Genomic DNA, 12,712 nt, shown 5'->3' on the forward strand with positions numbered 1-12,712 from the left:
GTGAAGGCAACAATTAAAAATAAAAAAGTGATAGATAACAACTGGAAAAAGAGAAAAGTAAAATAATGGGTAAAACTATTCATAATTCAGGGAGAAAAATCTATAGAGAACAAGGTTAAAGACAGTAACAGTAAGTATATTAGAAACAAAAAGAAGTCCTAGTAATGATGCAGGCCCATTACTAGGACAGAATAACACAGCTAATAATGATAGAAAAAAGGCAGAACTCTCCATAGGTATTCAATAAGTATTTTCAATCTGTTTTTGGAAGAAAAACTGCTGATGTGCTTCTATCATGAGGCTGTGTGATAAATTTCAAGAATCATAAAATTGTGGTAAGAATATCTCACTCTAGGCTGCAGTAAACTAATTTACAAGTACCATCCTGCTGCAGAGTAAAAGACTCTGAAGCAGCACATGTGTAGACCCCGTCCGGGCTGGCTGGTGCATGAGGGTGCTTCAGTGTGGGGGCTGCCTAACAGCTAGCCATGTGCTGAGGCTCCCTCATGCCCCAGTCAGACCCTCTACCAGCCAGGGCTGCTCCAACCTGGCTCCACATGCTGTGCATGAATAAGCTCCGGAGCCGATTGCTCTGGAGTTGCTTGCTTCTGGGAGCACATTCAAACAGTGTGCCTAGGAGCAAAAAAAATCTCTGGAGCAATGAGCTCCAGTTTATTCATGTGCACTAACTGCACATGTAGACACATCTACAGTCCATAAGCTTTTGGAGGGGGCTGGGGGGGCACAGAAGGGAGGAAAGAGGGGAAGAGAGGGAGAATATGAATGAATGAATGAATTGGAGGCTGTTTTAGATTATGAGACCAGCCCAGTTTAAAGAAAGTTAATCATGAAAAGGAGAGATATTCAAAGGAAAAGCCATGAGAAGCAGAAGAATGCTGGACACAGAGGCCTAAAGAATATTTAAATTGATCTAAGCTAACTAAAATCCTCTTAGTCTGTGGCATGAATCTACTTATTTAAAAAAAAATAAAAAAAATCAAAAGGACAACAATCTACAGTATCACCTAAAAACTGGGTTCAAATCATATCCAGTTATGGAAGAAGATTGTGGCAACCTGTGGAGCCATTGCATCTGGCCCACAGGGCTCTCCATAGGTCCAAAAATTTGGCAGTAGCGGACTGGTGGTCATTAATATGTCCACCTTCCCCCTGCCAAAACAAACTCCGTTCGCTGCACAGCCAGTCAGAGCCGGCCACATCCCCTTCTCTCCCCCATGGAGCCAGGTTGGGGTCTGGCCACAATCTCTCCACAGGGCAAGGCCACGTTCCCTTCCCCTCTCTGTGGGGCTGGGTTGGTGGCCTGGCCGTGCCTTCTTCCCTCCTGCTGGGGCTGAGTCACACTCCCTTCTCCCCAAAGAGCCAGGCTGGGGCCTGGTCATGTCCCTTCCCTCTGTGCAGGGCTGGGTTGGGGCCTGGCCACACCCCTGTCCCTCTGTGGGGCCAGGTCAAGCTCCTTTCCCCTGCCAAGCTATGTTGGGGCCGGCCTGCTCCCTCCCCCTCTTTCCCCCCATGCAGGCAGATGGTGCCTGCCATGCTCTCCTGGGTGCCAGACTGGGAGCACTAGCTGGATCCGGCCCCTTGGATAGACCTGGCACTGCTAATCTGGCCTGCTGGGCAAGGAGGTTGGGCACCACTGATATAATACATATGTAAGCCAAGTTGGTACAAGTTTACCAGGCCTTGCAGTAGATAAAAGTGTTGCTCTGCCCATGTTTTAGCTGTTTTTCCCTCTGTTCTTGTGTGCATTTTTCTTAGTTTCTCTCAAGGTACAGGATTGCTGTACAATGACAGCTACACACCCAGATCCAGCCATTCTCAACTAACTGTCTCTTTTCCCCAAGAAAAGACAGTTATACTACCTTTATGCTTTAAAAGACTGTCAACTATGGGTTTTTTTTGTCTAATAAACAATGCCATCATAAAAAAGGGAGTAAGGAATATTATTCAAATAAAAGCCATATGAACAATGTATTATGGAGTAAAAGGGAGAATGGATTTACCTTCAGCTGCTCTGTAATAATTGTATGCTTTCATCCCATGAAATATGGAAGCTAAACCATAAACTTTCCCCTCTTTCACTGAGGGCTAAGCTACTTTCGTTTAAACTTCTATTAGTCATAGGGTAAGAACATGTACTCAGGCCATTACCACAGAGCAACTGATGCACAGAAAATTGCCACCCCTATTTACTCCCTAGTAAAACTGTTCACTAATTTTAAGGGCCACGTGCCTCATGACAGCAGAAGACAGAGTTCATACAAAAGTGTAACAGATGTTAGCCAGATGAGACTCAGAAAATCTTAACACTATATGGGTCCAGTTTGGTGAAAAACAAATACAGCACCCTGGTGAGTGTCCAGCTTCACCTTGGCTACATGACAGTATGAAGAAGTATTTTCAATAGATAAGTAACTGAAGAACATCTATCAGGAATAGACACTTCAGATAACTAGGCCCAGATAACTTGCACCAAAGTCTTAAAATATCATTCTAATACATTTTTGGATTACTAGGAAAATTTCTAAAGATGGAAGAGCATTAACACTGTGTCAATCTTTAATAAATTATTTATATTCTCCCTCTTCTTCTAGAGGCCAGTTATATTGATAGCAATCCTGAACAAATTAAATAGAAAATCAGATTCAATCAATAAAGAACTGCAGGGAAGGGATAATTAATGCCAACATGGTCTGATAGAAATAAACCTGATTTCAAGTTGGGTTGATTAGGCAAGTTTGACTTAGTTCCTTGGTACACTGTGATTAAAAAATAGCACTATACAATAACAATAGAGCATGCATTGAATGGATTAAGAACTTGTTTTCTAACAGATCTCAGAAAGTAGCCATTGTTGGTGTATCATCACTGAACACCGGTCTTGAAAGTAGGGTTGTGGTAGACCCAGCACCCAACAGTTTTGTCACCCAACAGTTTTGTAAATGACATGGAAACAAATACAAAAATGATGTCTGATAAAATATGCAAATGATACAAAGATATATAGAATGATATATAATAATGAGGATAGGGCAATCATACAATGGTATCTAGATGATTTGGTAAGCTAGGCTCATTCTAGCAAGTTGTATTTTATTACTACCAAATAACAGTACACATCTAGGACCAAGGAATCCAGACCATATTGATAGAGAATGGAGACTTCATCCTGGGAAATAGAAACAACATGAGTTCCCAATAAAATGCTGTTGCAAATAAACAAACAAACAACAGCTAATGTGATCCTTGGAGGTACATAGAGAAGACTAATGAACAGGAGAGAAGAGGGGTAATTTTACCTGTATAAAAAGCAGTGGTGAGATCAATATTGCTGTTTCACCTTCCAGAAGAAGCAATCCAGAATATTGGTCTAAAATGCTGTGGGTTCTTTTTCTATGTGTATACCATTAAGTAGTAATGAAAAACTGCCTTTACTGCTATACTGCCTCTTTTGTGGAGTCTCATGAAAATCAATTCTCTGTCTTGTCCTATTCAGCATCTATACGTAGCCATTGTAAGAACTTGTTGAATATGGGCTCAAATGCTGGCTCTATGAAGACGATTCTCAGCTCAACCTCTACATTATATATGATTATATTATTATCACCTAAGTAGTCCAGTGTTCAGATTACAACAACAGAGGCATGGAAAACAGCTGGCCGAAGCTGAATCCAACCAAGAGAAACGTTATGGAGGTTGGCAGAGGAAAGCATTCTGAAGAGTTTGCATCTAAGAGGAAGCCTCTATTGACTGAAGGTGCCAGCCAAAAGCTGCCTATTGAAGTTTGCAGCTTGTGTACTCCCGGGCTCTTCACCCACACTAAATTATCACCTAGCAATATCAGGGAGTAATGTTGTCTAATGTATCTGATTGCTTAGGATACCAGGAGACTTAAAACCATCCAAGATTGGCTGAAGTTATTCTCGACAATATCACTTTTAGGTTGGATAACAATACAATATACTTGAGCATGAAGCCTTCAGTGCTCAAGAAACTCCTGTTGGAACTTTCTCTACGTCTTCTTATAGACACTTGCCACTGTATAAATAAAACAAAACCTCACAAACAATCAATCCTCTTTGTTCCTTCATATATATTCCTTAGATTTTGAATCAAATTCAAGGTCTTTGCCCTTAATTTCATGATGCCCAATGGCTTGTGTTCAGGCCATGCATTAGATTTTCTAAAGACATATAGTATTCTTCACTTATAGGGCACACTCGAACTTTCTAAGATAAGGGTACAGCTGCAAAACTCTTCTATGGAGGAAACAGGTAAGCTTCTGAAAGAGCTCCAAGTGAAGTGAACTTTCATAGGAACAAAAAACTATAAAAAAAAAAACCTTACCACCTTTCCGTTTAATTGAAGGGCACTTTTTTGACAGAGTAACTCCCTCTCTCTCTCATATGTATAAAAAAATACAAAATTAAATATTCTATTGCATATGATTCTCCCTTGAGGAAAGGATGCAAGAAAAAACATGTGACAGATGATAATCAACTTGATACTGGAAAGAGCTCAGATACCTGAGTGGTGATCCTTGTATAAGAAACTGCGTACAACACTATAGAGTATACCAAATATGGATTGTTCTGTATACATGCGACATGGCATCCTATGTAGTACACTCTCATGAAAAACAAACACCACTTTACTATGAAAAAAAAAAGAAATTTATTCTTGTTTGTGTCAGTGCACCAAAAAAAAAAAAAGACATTAGTGTACTTCTTATGAATGTACCTCAAAACCCCAATTTTGCTGCATTCTAACCTCAGACATTTTAAAGAAAATCATAGACTCCAAATCATTTGTACTTCCCCTTTTCATGCTGATAGTCATTCCAGAAAGGAGAGGATACTGGATATTACAGATCTATGTGTTTCAGCCAGGAGCTTCTTCACTAGTAATTACTAACAAATATGAAGCCTGCTTGTAATTCTAAAGGGTTTGGGATGTTCTTATATTTCCCCATTTGTTTCACTCATAACTTTTACATTCTCTTTTTAGTCAAACTCCTAAAAGTATCAGATAAAACACAGGACACTTAATTTAGAAAATACAGTCTGCCTGAATGTATACAAAGCTATGCATCAGTTGTTAATCCTTTGGGGAACTGGACTCCCTTTCCTCAATTTCTCTCTTCAAACTTATCTGCTTCACATATACCCAGCCAAAATTCAAAAGTATTCTTGAGTCACTTATTTGTATTTTTTTTACACTAACCATTTTAATAAGAAGAACACATCAAATTAGTTTAGGTTAATGATATTCATAAAGACATAAGAATATACTGAATTTTGAGACTAAATACTGTACACCTAAATTTACCTACCCTTTTAAGTTTTACTATGGTCCCATAACTTTTCAGAGGTTCAACAACTTTGGCTTCAAGCCTTTCAACCTATAAAAAAAGTCAAAGAATCATTTAAGTCCTTCATACATTAAATGCACAGACCTATTTATTTACTTATTAGGTTTATATCCTGTTCTTTCTAAAAGGCTCAGAGCAGCTTACAATAAACAATCCACTTACGTATAAACAGAAAGAAAGATTATGCAAAATGTTGATTCTATTTTACAAGAAGTTTAATCCATAATCACTGAAGGCAGAGGTTTTAAGCCTTTTGCAAAATCAAAACCAGAAACGCTGAACAAAAAGTGATTTGTACCTGAAGAGATGGGTTTAACTTATTCCTGGTGTAAATTCTTTCACTTCAGTGGCACTAAATCGGGATGAATCAGGCCTGGGAATTGTTACTGGATATACGTGCAATGTTAAATCTCAAATTCTACAACTCTTTTTTTAAGAACTGAAAAAGGAAATCTATTTCTTTTAAATGTATTTGGTAGATTATTCAACTATGCTTTCCCCTGAGCAATTTAAGAGATTTATTGAAAGGCATGGAAACAGCAAACTATGTAATGAATATACCAAAACTATTGTGCTAATACTATTTAATGAATTAACAGATACTTATATTTGTGATGTTTTAAACCTGTCTACAGAGGAAAACAGCTGAAAATGGGTAGGTATGTAATGGATTAAGACTTCTGCTTGTCAAACAGTAATTTTGTCTGATTTATTAACTTTTCCTCTTATTTCTCCATCTGTTTATTTGATTTCCCCATGAGCTCTTCAGGATAAGACCTGTCTTATCCAAATGTCTGTAACAAAGCATACTAGAACCTGGTCACTGGGCACGTCTACATGAGACGCTACATCGTTGTAGCTCGTGCTGTGGCGATACAGCATTGCCAGGCACAAACCATGACAATGATGCTACTGTGAGGTAGCAGCTAAAAATAACCATGCGGTGACAGGACTGGGCAGTAACACTGGCAAGTACTAAATGACTGCACAGTAACAACTGTGCAGCCAGCCGCTTGTGTAGACATATCTACTAAGTGGTACCCATTATAATAAAATATATCTGCTAGCAGCAAATTCCTGGGCCGTCGTATTTATTCCCTCATTTACAGTGACATTTTTCGTCAGACCATATTTGCTTCTAACATATCCTTAACTTTGACGCAGTCGCATAACTAAGGTGGGATGATGATGGCAGCTGCCCTGGAGAGGTTGCAGGGGGCAGTGGAAAAAAAACCGGCCACCCCAGCACCCATGCAATTGTGGCGGGAGCCGCCCGAAGCCCCCACTGCGCGGTGGGCCGCCGCCAAAAAGCCACCACTGCTCTGTGTGGCAGCTTTTTTAGGCACCCAGCCATGTCATTACATCTCTGGTTTGATGGAACACGTTAACATTTCAAGTAAAATAAAAAGAGTGTATTGTATGCAGCCGAGTTCCAACTCCATGGCAGTCCAGACAGAGATCAAGTTAAAATAAAAATATGACCAGCAATTTTAAAAAAAAGATATCACAGAAACAAGATATACTGAGAAATCCCATGGCAATTAATAGTGCACAACGCTTAAAATGAAATAAAAACTGCTTACTAGCCATGTGACCCAGATTTGATACTATCAATCATCTCAACAGTTCCAGATTAAAATCTGATATGATTTAAATATACATTGGTAACCAGACCTTCTAGAACAGAAAATGTTTAACCTGATCTTTACAGATCTGAATCCTATCTTCTCTAACTTTGTCTCTGAAATTTTCCTTTCATTCTTCCCCTTTTCCACTCAAAAGAAACAAGATGTAAAACTTGAGACCTTCAATACTCCCTTATGAAAATGTTTAAAAACTGAAGGGCTATTTTTATCTTGTTTTTCTACTGCTTTTATGAAGTAAAAGAACTTTAGTACCTGGAACTGTAGTTAAAGAAAGAAACCAGTAGACCTTACAAGGAAATGTCACTTTCTAGTACTGTTATTATATAAGAAAGCTGCTGTTTAAACTGATCACCAAAATAAGGGAAATTGAGATTATCATCTGATTTTTTCATGCAGAGATGGAAATTACTTAACTACTCTTGGATTCCTTTTCTTTGGTTTCCTTTATCTATTTGATATTTGTTTTGCCCTGCATCTCCTCAGTTAACTATGGGAATAATGGAAACTTATTTGAATGGAAGAAAAATTATTCTAAGGACTAACTACTAAGGGCATTTCTGAAGATCCCAAAAGATGTCTAGACATAAAGTCTTCATTGAAATAATGGATTTATAGAGTTTAAGGCCAGAAGAGATCATTACATCATCAAGACTGACCTTCTGTCTATCACAGGCCATTATATTTCACTGTATTTCATTTACCACTGTATTGAGTGCATTCATTTATGTTTGGCTCAGTGTAAGCAAGTCACCTACACACTTATGGAAATCCCAGTAGATATCCATCTACATCTTTAGGTTTTAAGTATCATTAAAAATATGTCCTAGATACATTGTGAAAGGACCATATATAGCATTTGCATTACCAGTTCCTTTTAGTGAATAATAAGAACCAAACATCTGAAACCTAAACTTAAAAAAAAAGAATTGGTGCTGTATAAAGACAGCTTGAAAGGTTTCCTTTAAAAAAGGTTTTTCCCCTCTAATTGTTTTTTTATAAACATCAACGATATCAACTAACAGATTCCTCTTTCTAACTAAAGTGCTTCTTGGTGTTTCAAGTAAGTGAAGTGAATGGTTTCTGAGCCCTCTAGTGAAGGGACAAGGATACCCTTAAAAAAAGTGTTTTCATTAAATAGGCATTAAAACAAAACAGTACGTGCAAGACTATCTGAATAAAAATCATTTCCACATTCAATTAGGCCTCAATTCTTCAGTCCAATATGCAAAAGTGGACTTTTCAACAGATATAGACTCACTGATGTCAGTGGAGCCCTAGGCTAACGCACAACTGAAGACCTTAGTTAGGTTTCTTATTCTTGATATGGTTGGTGTTATAAACCTACTTCTTTTCCAGGTTTCTATATATTTAAAAAATAGCAAAAGAAAAATTACTTAAAAGCATATCTGGACCTTCTCTGTGCTATAAGGAACAGGGGTATGTCCAAAAGAAAGCAACTCTTATGTTGCAGTTCACCTTTAACACAACAGTAGTTTTGTTTAGGGTGAATTTATGTAAATGAAACAATATGATCTAGTGAAATATAGTCTGATTAGCACAGTTTTGAACTAGGACCTGGATCCTGAAAAATAAGGATGTTTAAACTTTATACACGCATGTTATCCCACTGACACCAATGTGACCATTCACATGTGCACAATTAACCTGCCTAATTCTTTGCCCCGAATCACTGGAATTTTGTTGCTTTCAAACAACAAAGCAATTTGGCATTTTAAAAACCCCCTAATGAATACGAATTAGGGATGCACTGATAAAGAGTTTTTGGGACAATACTGATTATCAGGGATCCGAGTTTCCTGATTTAAAAAAAATCCCTAATTTTCAGATTTAAAAAAGTAACCCCAAATCCACATTTTTCTGTGATTAAGATGAAACACCACTATGTATCTATCTATTAGTGGTGTTTCATTTTAATCATGCAAAAATGTGGACTGCCGGTTACTTTTTTAAATCTGAAAATTAGGGATATTGTTTTATCAGAGAAAACCAGGATCCTTGCTGATTATTAACAAGCTATATCGGCCGACATGGATCCCATTGCCCACATGCAGCCCAGCAGCTTGGAAAGCAGTGCCGGTTGGTAAGTCTGCTGTGGGGGAAGGGGTGTGGGAAGGGAAGGGGAGTGGTGGGGATGGGACAGCTTGAGGGGGACAGATAGAGGCCCCTGTGGCGAGGGAGGGAGTGGGGCTGGTGCTGTTCAGCCGGGGTGGGGCGGGGCTGGGCAGGACGGGATGGAGTCACAAGCAGCATGTCCAGAGAGTGCAGGGGCTGGCACCTGTGGGAGCCATGGGGTGGGGGTAGGGCATGTGCCCACCAGATCTCTGCATGGGGTGAGGGCAGGTTGCCCACTGCAAGCTGGGGCTAGTGTCAGTGCTGGGCTCTTCCCAGAGGTGGATTTGGGCCGGGGCTGCGCTGGGGGCATATGGCAGTGTGGCAGGGGGAGCAGGCAGTGTTGCTGTGGGAGCAGGTAAAGAGGCTACAGTCATCCCAAAATTTGCCATAGCTCTCCTCCCCGTGCTGCCGGTGCCCACCCTGAGCACAGCCCCAGCCTAGCGCCCCTGCCAGGAAGAGCCCGGTGCCATCCCCGGCTCCAGCCCGCAGCGGCAGCCCACCTTCACCCCACACACAGATCTGGGGGCCACACACCCCAATGGCTCCCCCAGTGGTGTGCATAGTGGCAGGAACCACCCCCCTCTCCGCGCCCCCCGGATGAGCCGCTCGTAACTCTGTCCTGTGCCCCAGCTGTGCAGTGCCTGCCCCTGCCCCAGCCCCACTCCCTCCCCTACCACAGGGGCCTCGCTTTGCCTCCTCCACACACCTTCCCCCTCCCCCTCAGACTTACCAGCAGTACTCTGCTCTGCAAGCTGCTGAGTGGCTACATGCATGCTGTGACTGTGCGCATGCACATGGCATTTATTGGGAACATTATTGGCCACATCAGCCAAAAAAAGCCAATTGTCAATAATGTCAATTTTCCTTTTATTGGTGCTGATATGATATGGACTGATGTATCGGTGTACTTCTAATACAAATGTCCTGATCAACAGTCTCTCTTAAAAGGATGACTGATTGTCATCTTAGATACTTGCTAGATGGCTCAAGTCACAAAACCAAGATGCATATTTTATTAAATGTAACCTATGACCTAATAATATCCAGTGACTTCATCTCTCCCCTCCACTGAAGATGCAACTCTCATACTGTAAACATACATGTGAGTAGTTTCACTGATTTTAGTGAGACTATTCACAACACATGCTACTGGGGCTTAAGCCTCTAGTGAGGTAATTTGCAGGACAAACTGTGAAAAGTTTGGGGCTTATTTGGCTATATTATTAATAGGCTTAATGTTTTAGCTTGGACAACCAAAAAAGGTACATGCCATAACTAGGGACCTACTCAAATCACGATTGTACAGATTTCACAGAAATTACAAAATCAGGTGATCTCTGAGAAATCCGCTGGGGGAAAATAAAAACTTACTAAAAATAAGAAGCTGATTCCCCAGTGTGAACCAGTAGTCCTCCTGGCCATACAGCCTGGCACAAAAGGGGCTGCCAGCACAGATAAAATGGCTGTTACCCCTGCCCCTCACCACAGATTGGCTGAGGGCTACCTATTATACAGCCCTACCCTTTTCCACCAATCAGTGGTAAGGGATGGGGCCTCATGATGGACAGCCCTCTGAATCAAATCAACAGCAGGTGGTGGGTTCCCTTGGTCAGAGGTGTGGGAGGGGGGAGGAAGAGGCCCTGCCATAATAAGCCCTTGAAAATGGGGGCCAGTCTCACAATTTGCCCACAAAAATCAGCTGGCTGTCATCTTGAGTTGAGTAGACCCCTAGTCATAACAAAAGCAACAGAAAATTTGCAAGCACAACATAGAACTTAAATTTTATACCTCTGCCTGTCGATAATCTTGAAGTTTGGCAAATTCATCTGCAAAATTTTTCAACCCAACTCTTAAATTTGGTGTCTCTGTAGCTGCATATGCATATATTTCGTTTACCAGCAGGTCTGCTTTGTCTCGTAGTCTGGCAGTTTTACGTACATATGCAGCAAATATTTGGCACAATTCACCAAAATGTTTTTCCACATTTGAAACAGCATCTCGTATTTGTCTCGTCTGATTGTCTCTAGAGAATAAAGAAAAACACAAGTGATGAGAAGCAAAAAGTAAATAAAACAAAAGCTATAACTAATGTAAATGAGAAAGTTAAATAGTACTACTATTATAAATGAATAATTCTAGTTTTAAAATGCTGTACTACTATAGTGCACTTTGTCTTTCACATTTAAATTTAACATTCTGATGTAATGTCTGCTTGCCTAAAAACTATGAATGAAATAATAAAATTATCAGACATTTATGCCCAAGATCGTAAAACCAAGTTTTTAAGTAAAAATGCAGTAAATGAAGACCCAAAGCAGATTCTTTTACATACTTGAGAACGTTCTCACAAAAACCATTCTTCCTCTAGTTATAAGATATATTATTATTGGCAATAATTATCATTAGTATTGCAGTAATACAGTGGTTCCCAAACTGTGGTACATGTAGCACCAATGGTATGCAGACGACCTGGAAGTGGTACTCAGAAGGCCAGGAAAAGGGGCTGCACACACCCAGAGCCCAGCAGCAGCCTGCTCCACACAGCTTGCTGCACACGGCCAGGAAAACAGCACTGCATGTCGAGCAGCACCCAGTAGGTAAGAGTGTTGGGGGATGGGCGGGGGGACAGATCAAGGCCCCCACAGTGAGGGAGGTAGAGGGGCAGGGGCTGGGGTGACTGGGCGCCTGGGGTGGGTGGTGTGATGGTAGGAGCCTGAGCGGCTCATCCAGGGGTATGTGGGGAGGGGGGTTCCCCATCATTGCACGAACCCCAGGGCAGGCATGTCCACCAGATCTGTGCGTGAGGCAGAGGTGGGCTGTCGCTGCGCACTGGGCTTTGCACCATGCTGCCGTTGCCTCGGGAGCCTCGCATGATGCCATGTGTCTTCTGCGCACTGGCTGCACTGCATCCCAGGCCACCCAGGGTGGCAGGCATATGGTGTCCTATGCGGCTCCGGAGGCAGTGGTAACAGTGCAGACCACAGCGGCAGCCCACTGCTCCCCAAGGGTTTTCTCCCCGCGGTCTGGCTGGCCCTGTCCCCATGGCAGGGCTGGCACAAAGGTGGCCTGGGCCTTTCCAGGGACATGGGGGGCTCCCCCCACTGGGTGCACCTCAGGGCAGGTATGGGGGGCACATGCCTCCTGGTCCAGTGCATGGGGGGCGGGGGGTGAGCACTGGGTCTGCACCACATGGCACTGCCTCTGGACCTGCACAGAACACCATCTGCCTGCTGCCGCCAGGTAGGCAGGGGCACTTGGCCAGTGTGCAGCAGGCAGATGGCATCCTGCACAGGTCCAGAGGCATCAGCAGCAGTGGGGGGGAGGGGCAAAGGGGCTGCGCCCATTCTAGGGCAGGCATGTGGAGAACATGCCCCCCAGATCCAGATGGAGGCAGGATGCGTGCTGGATGCTGGGCTCTGCACTGTGCTGCTGCCGTCGCTGTGTCCGGACATGCACGGCGCAACATCTGTCTGTTGTGCGCTGGCTGAGTGCCTCTGCCCACTCAGTGGCAGCAGGCAGATGGCATTCTGTGCAGGTCCGGGGG

General features: G+C 42.1%; 1 protein-coding gene across 1 annotated transcript in view; it reads right to left on the reverse strand.

Annotated features, from left to right (window-relative positions):
- The window catches only part of FAM92A (family with sequence similarity 92 member A), a 45,811-nt gene that overhangs the window by 23,684 nt on the left and 9,415 nt on the right, over positions 1 to 12,712 (reverse strand). Inside the window, exons 3-4 of the mRNA XM_014518222.1 lie at positions 10,957 to 11,191; positions 5,351 to 5,419 (exon numbers count right to left, since the gene is read on the reverse strand). Of these exons, the coding sequence (XP_014373708.1) occupies positions 5,351 to 5,419; positions 10,957 to 11,191 (304 nt within the window). The remainder of the gene's footprint in view (positions 1 to 5,350; positions 5,420 to 10,956; positions 11,192 to 12,712) is intronic.

This window comes from Alligator sinensis, unplaced genomic scaffold (assembly GCF_000455745.1).
Source record: "Alligator sinensis unplaced genomic scaffold, ASM45574v1 scaffold273_1, whole genome shotgun sequence".
Lineage (NCBI taxonomy): Eukaryota > Metazoa > Chordata > Crocodylia > Alligatoridae > Alligator > Alligator sinensis.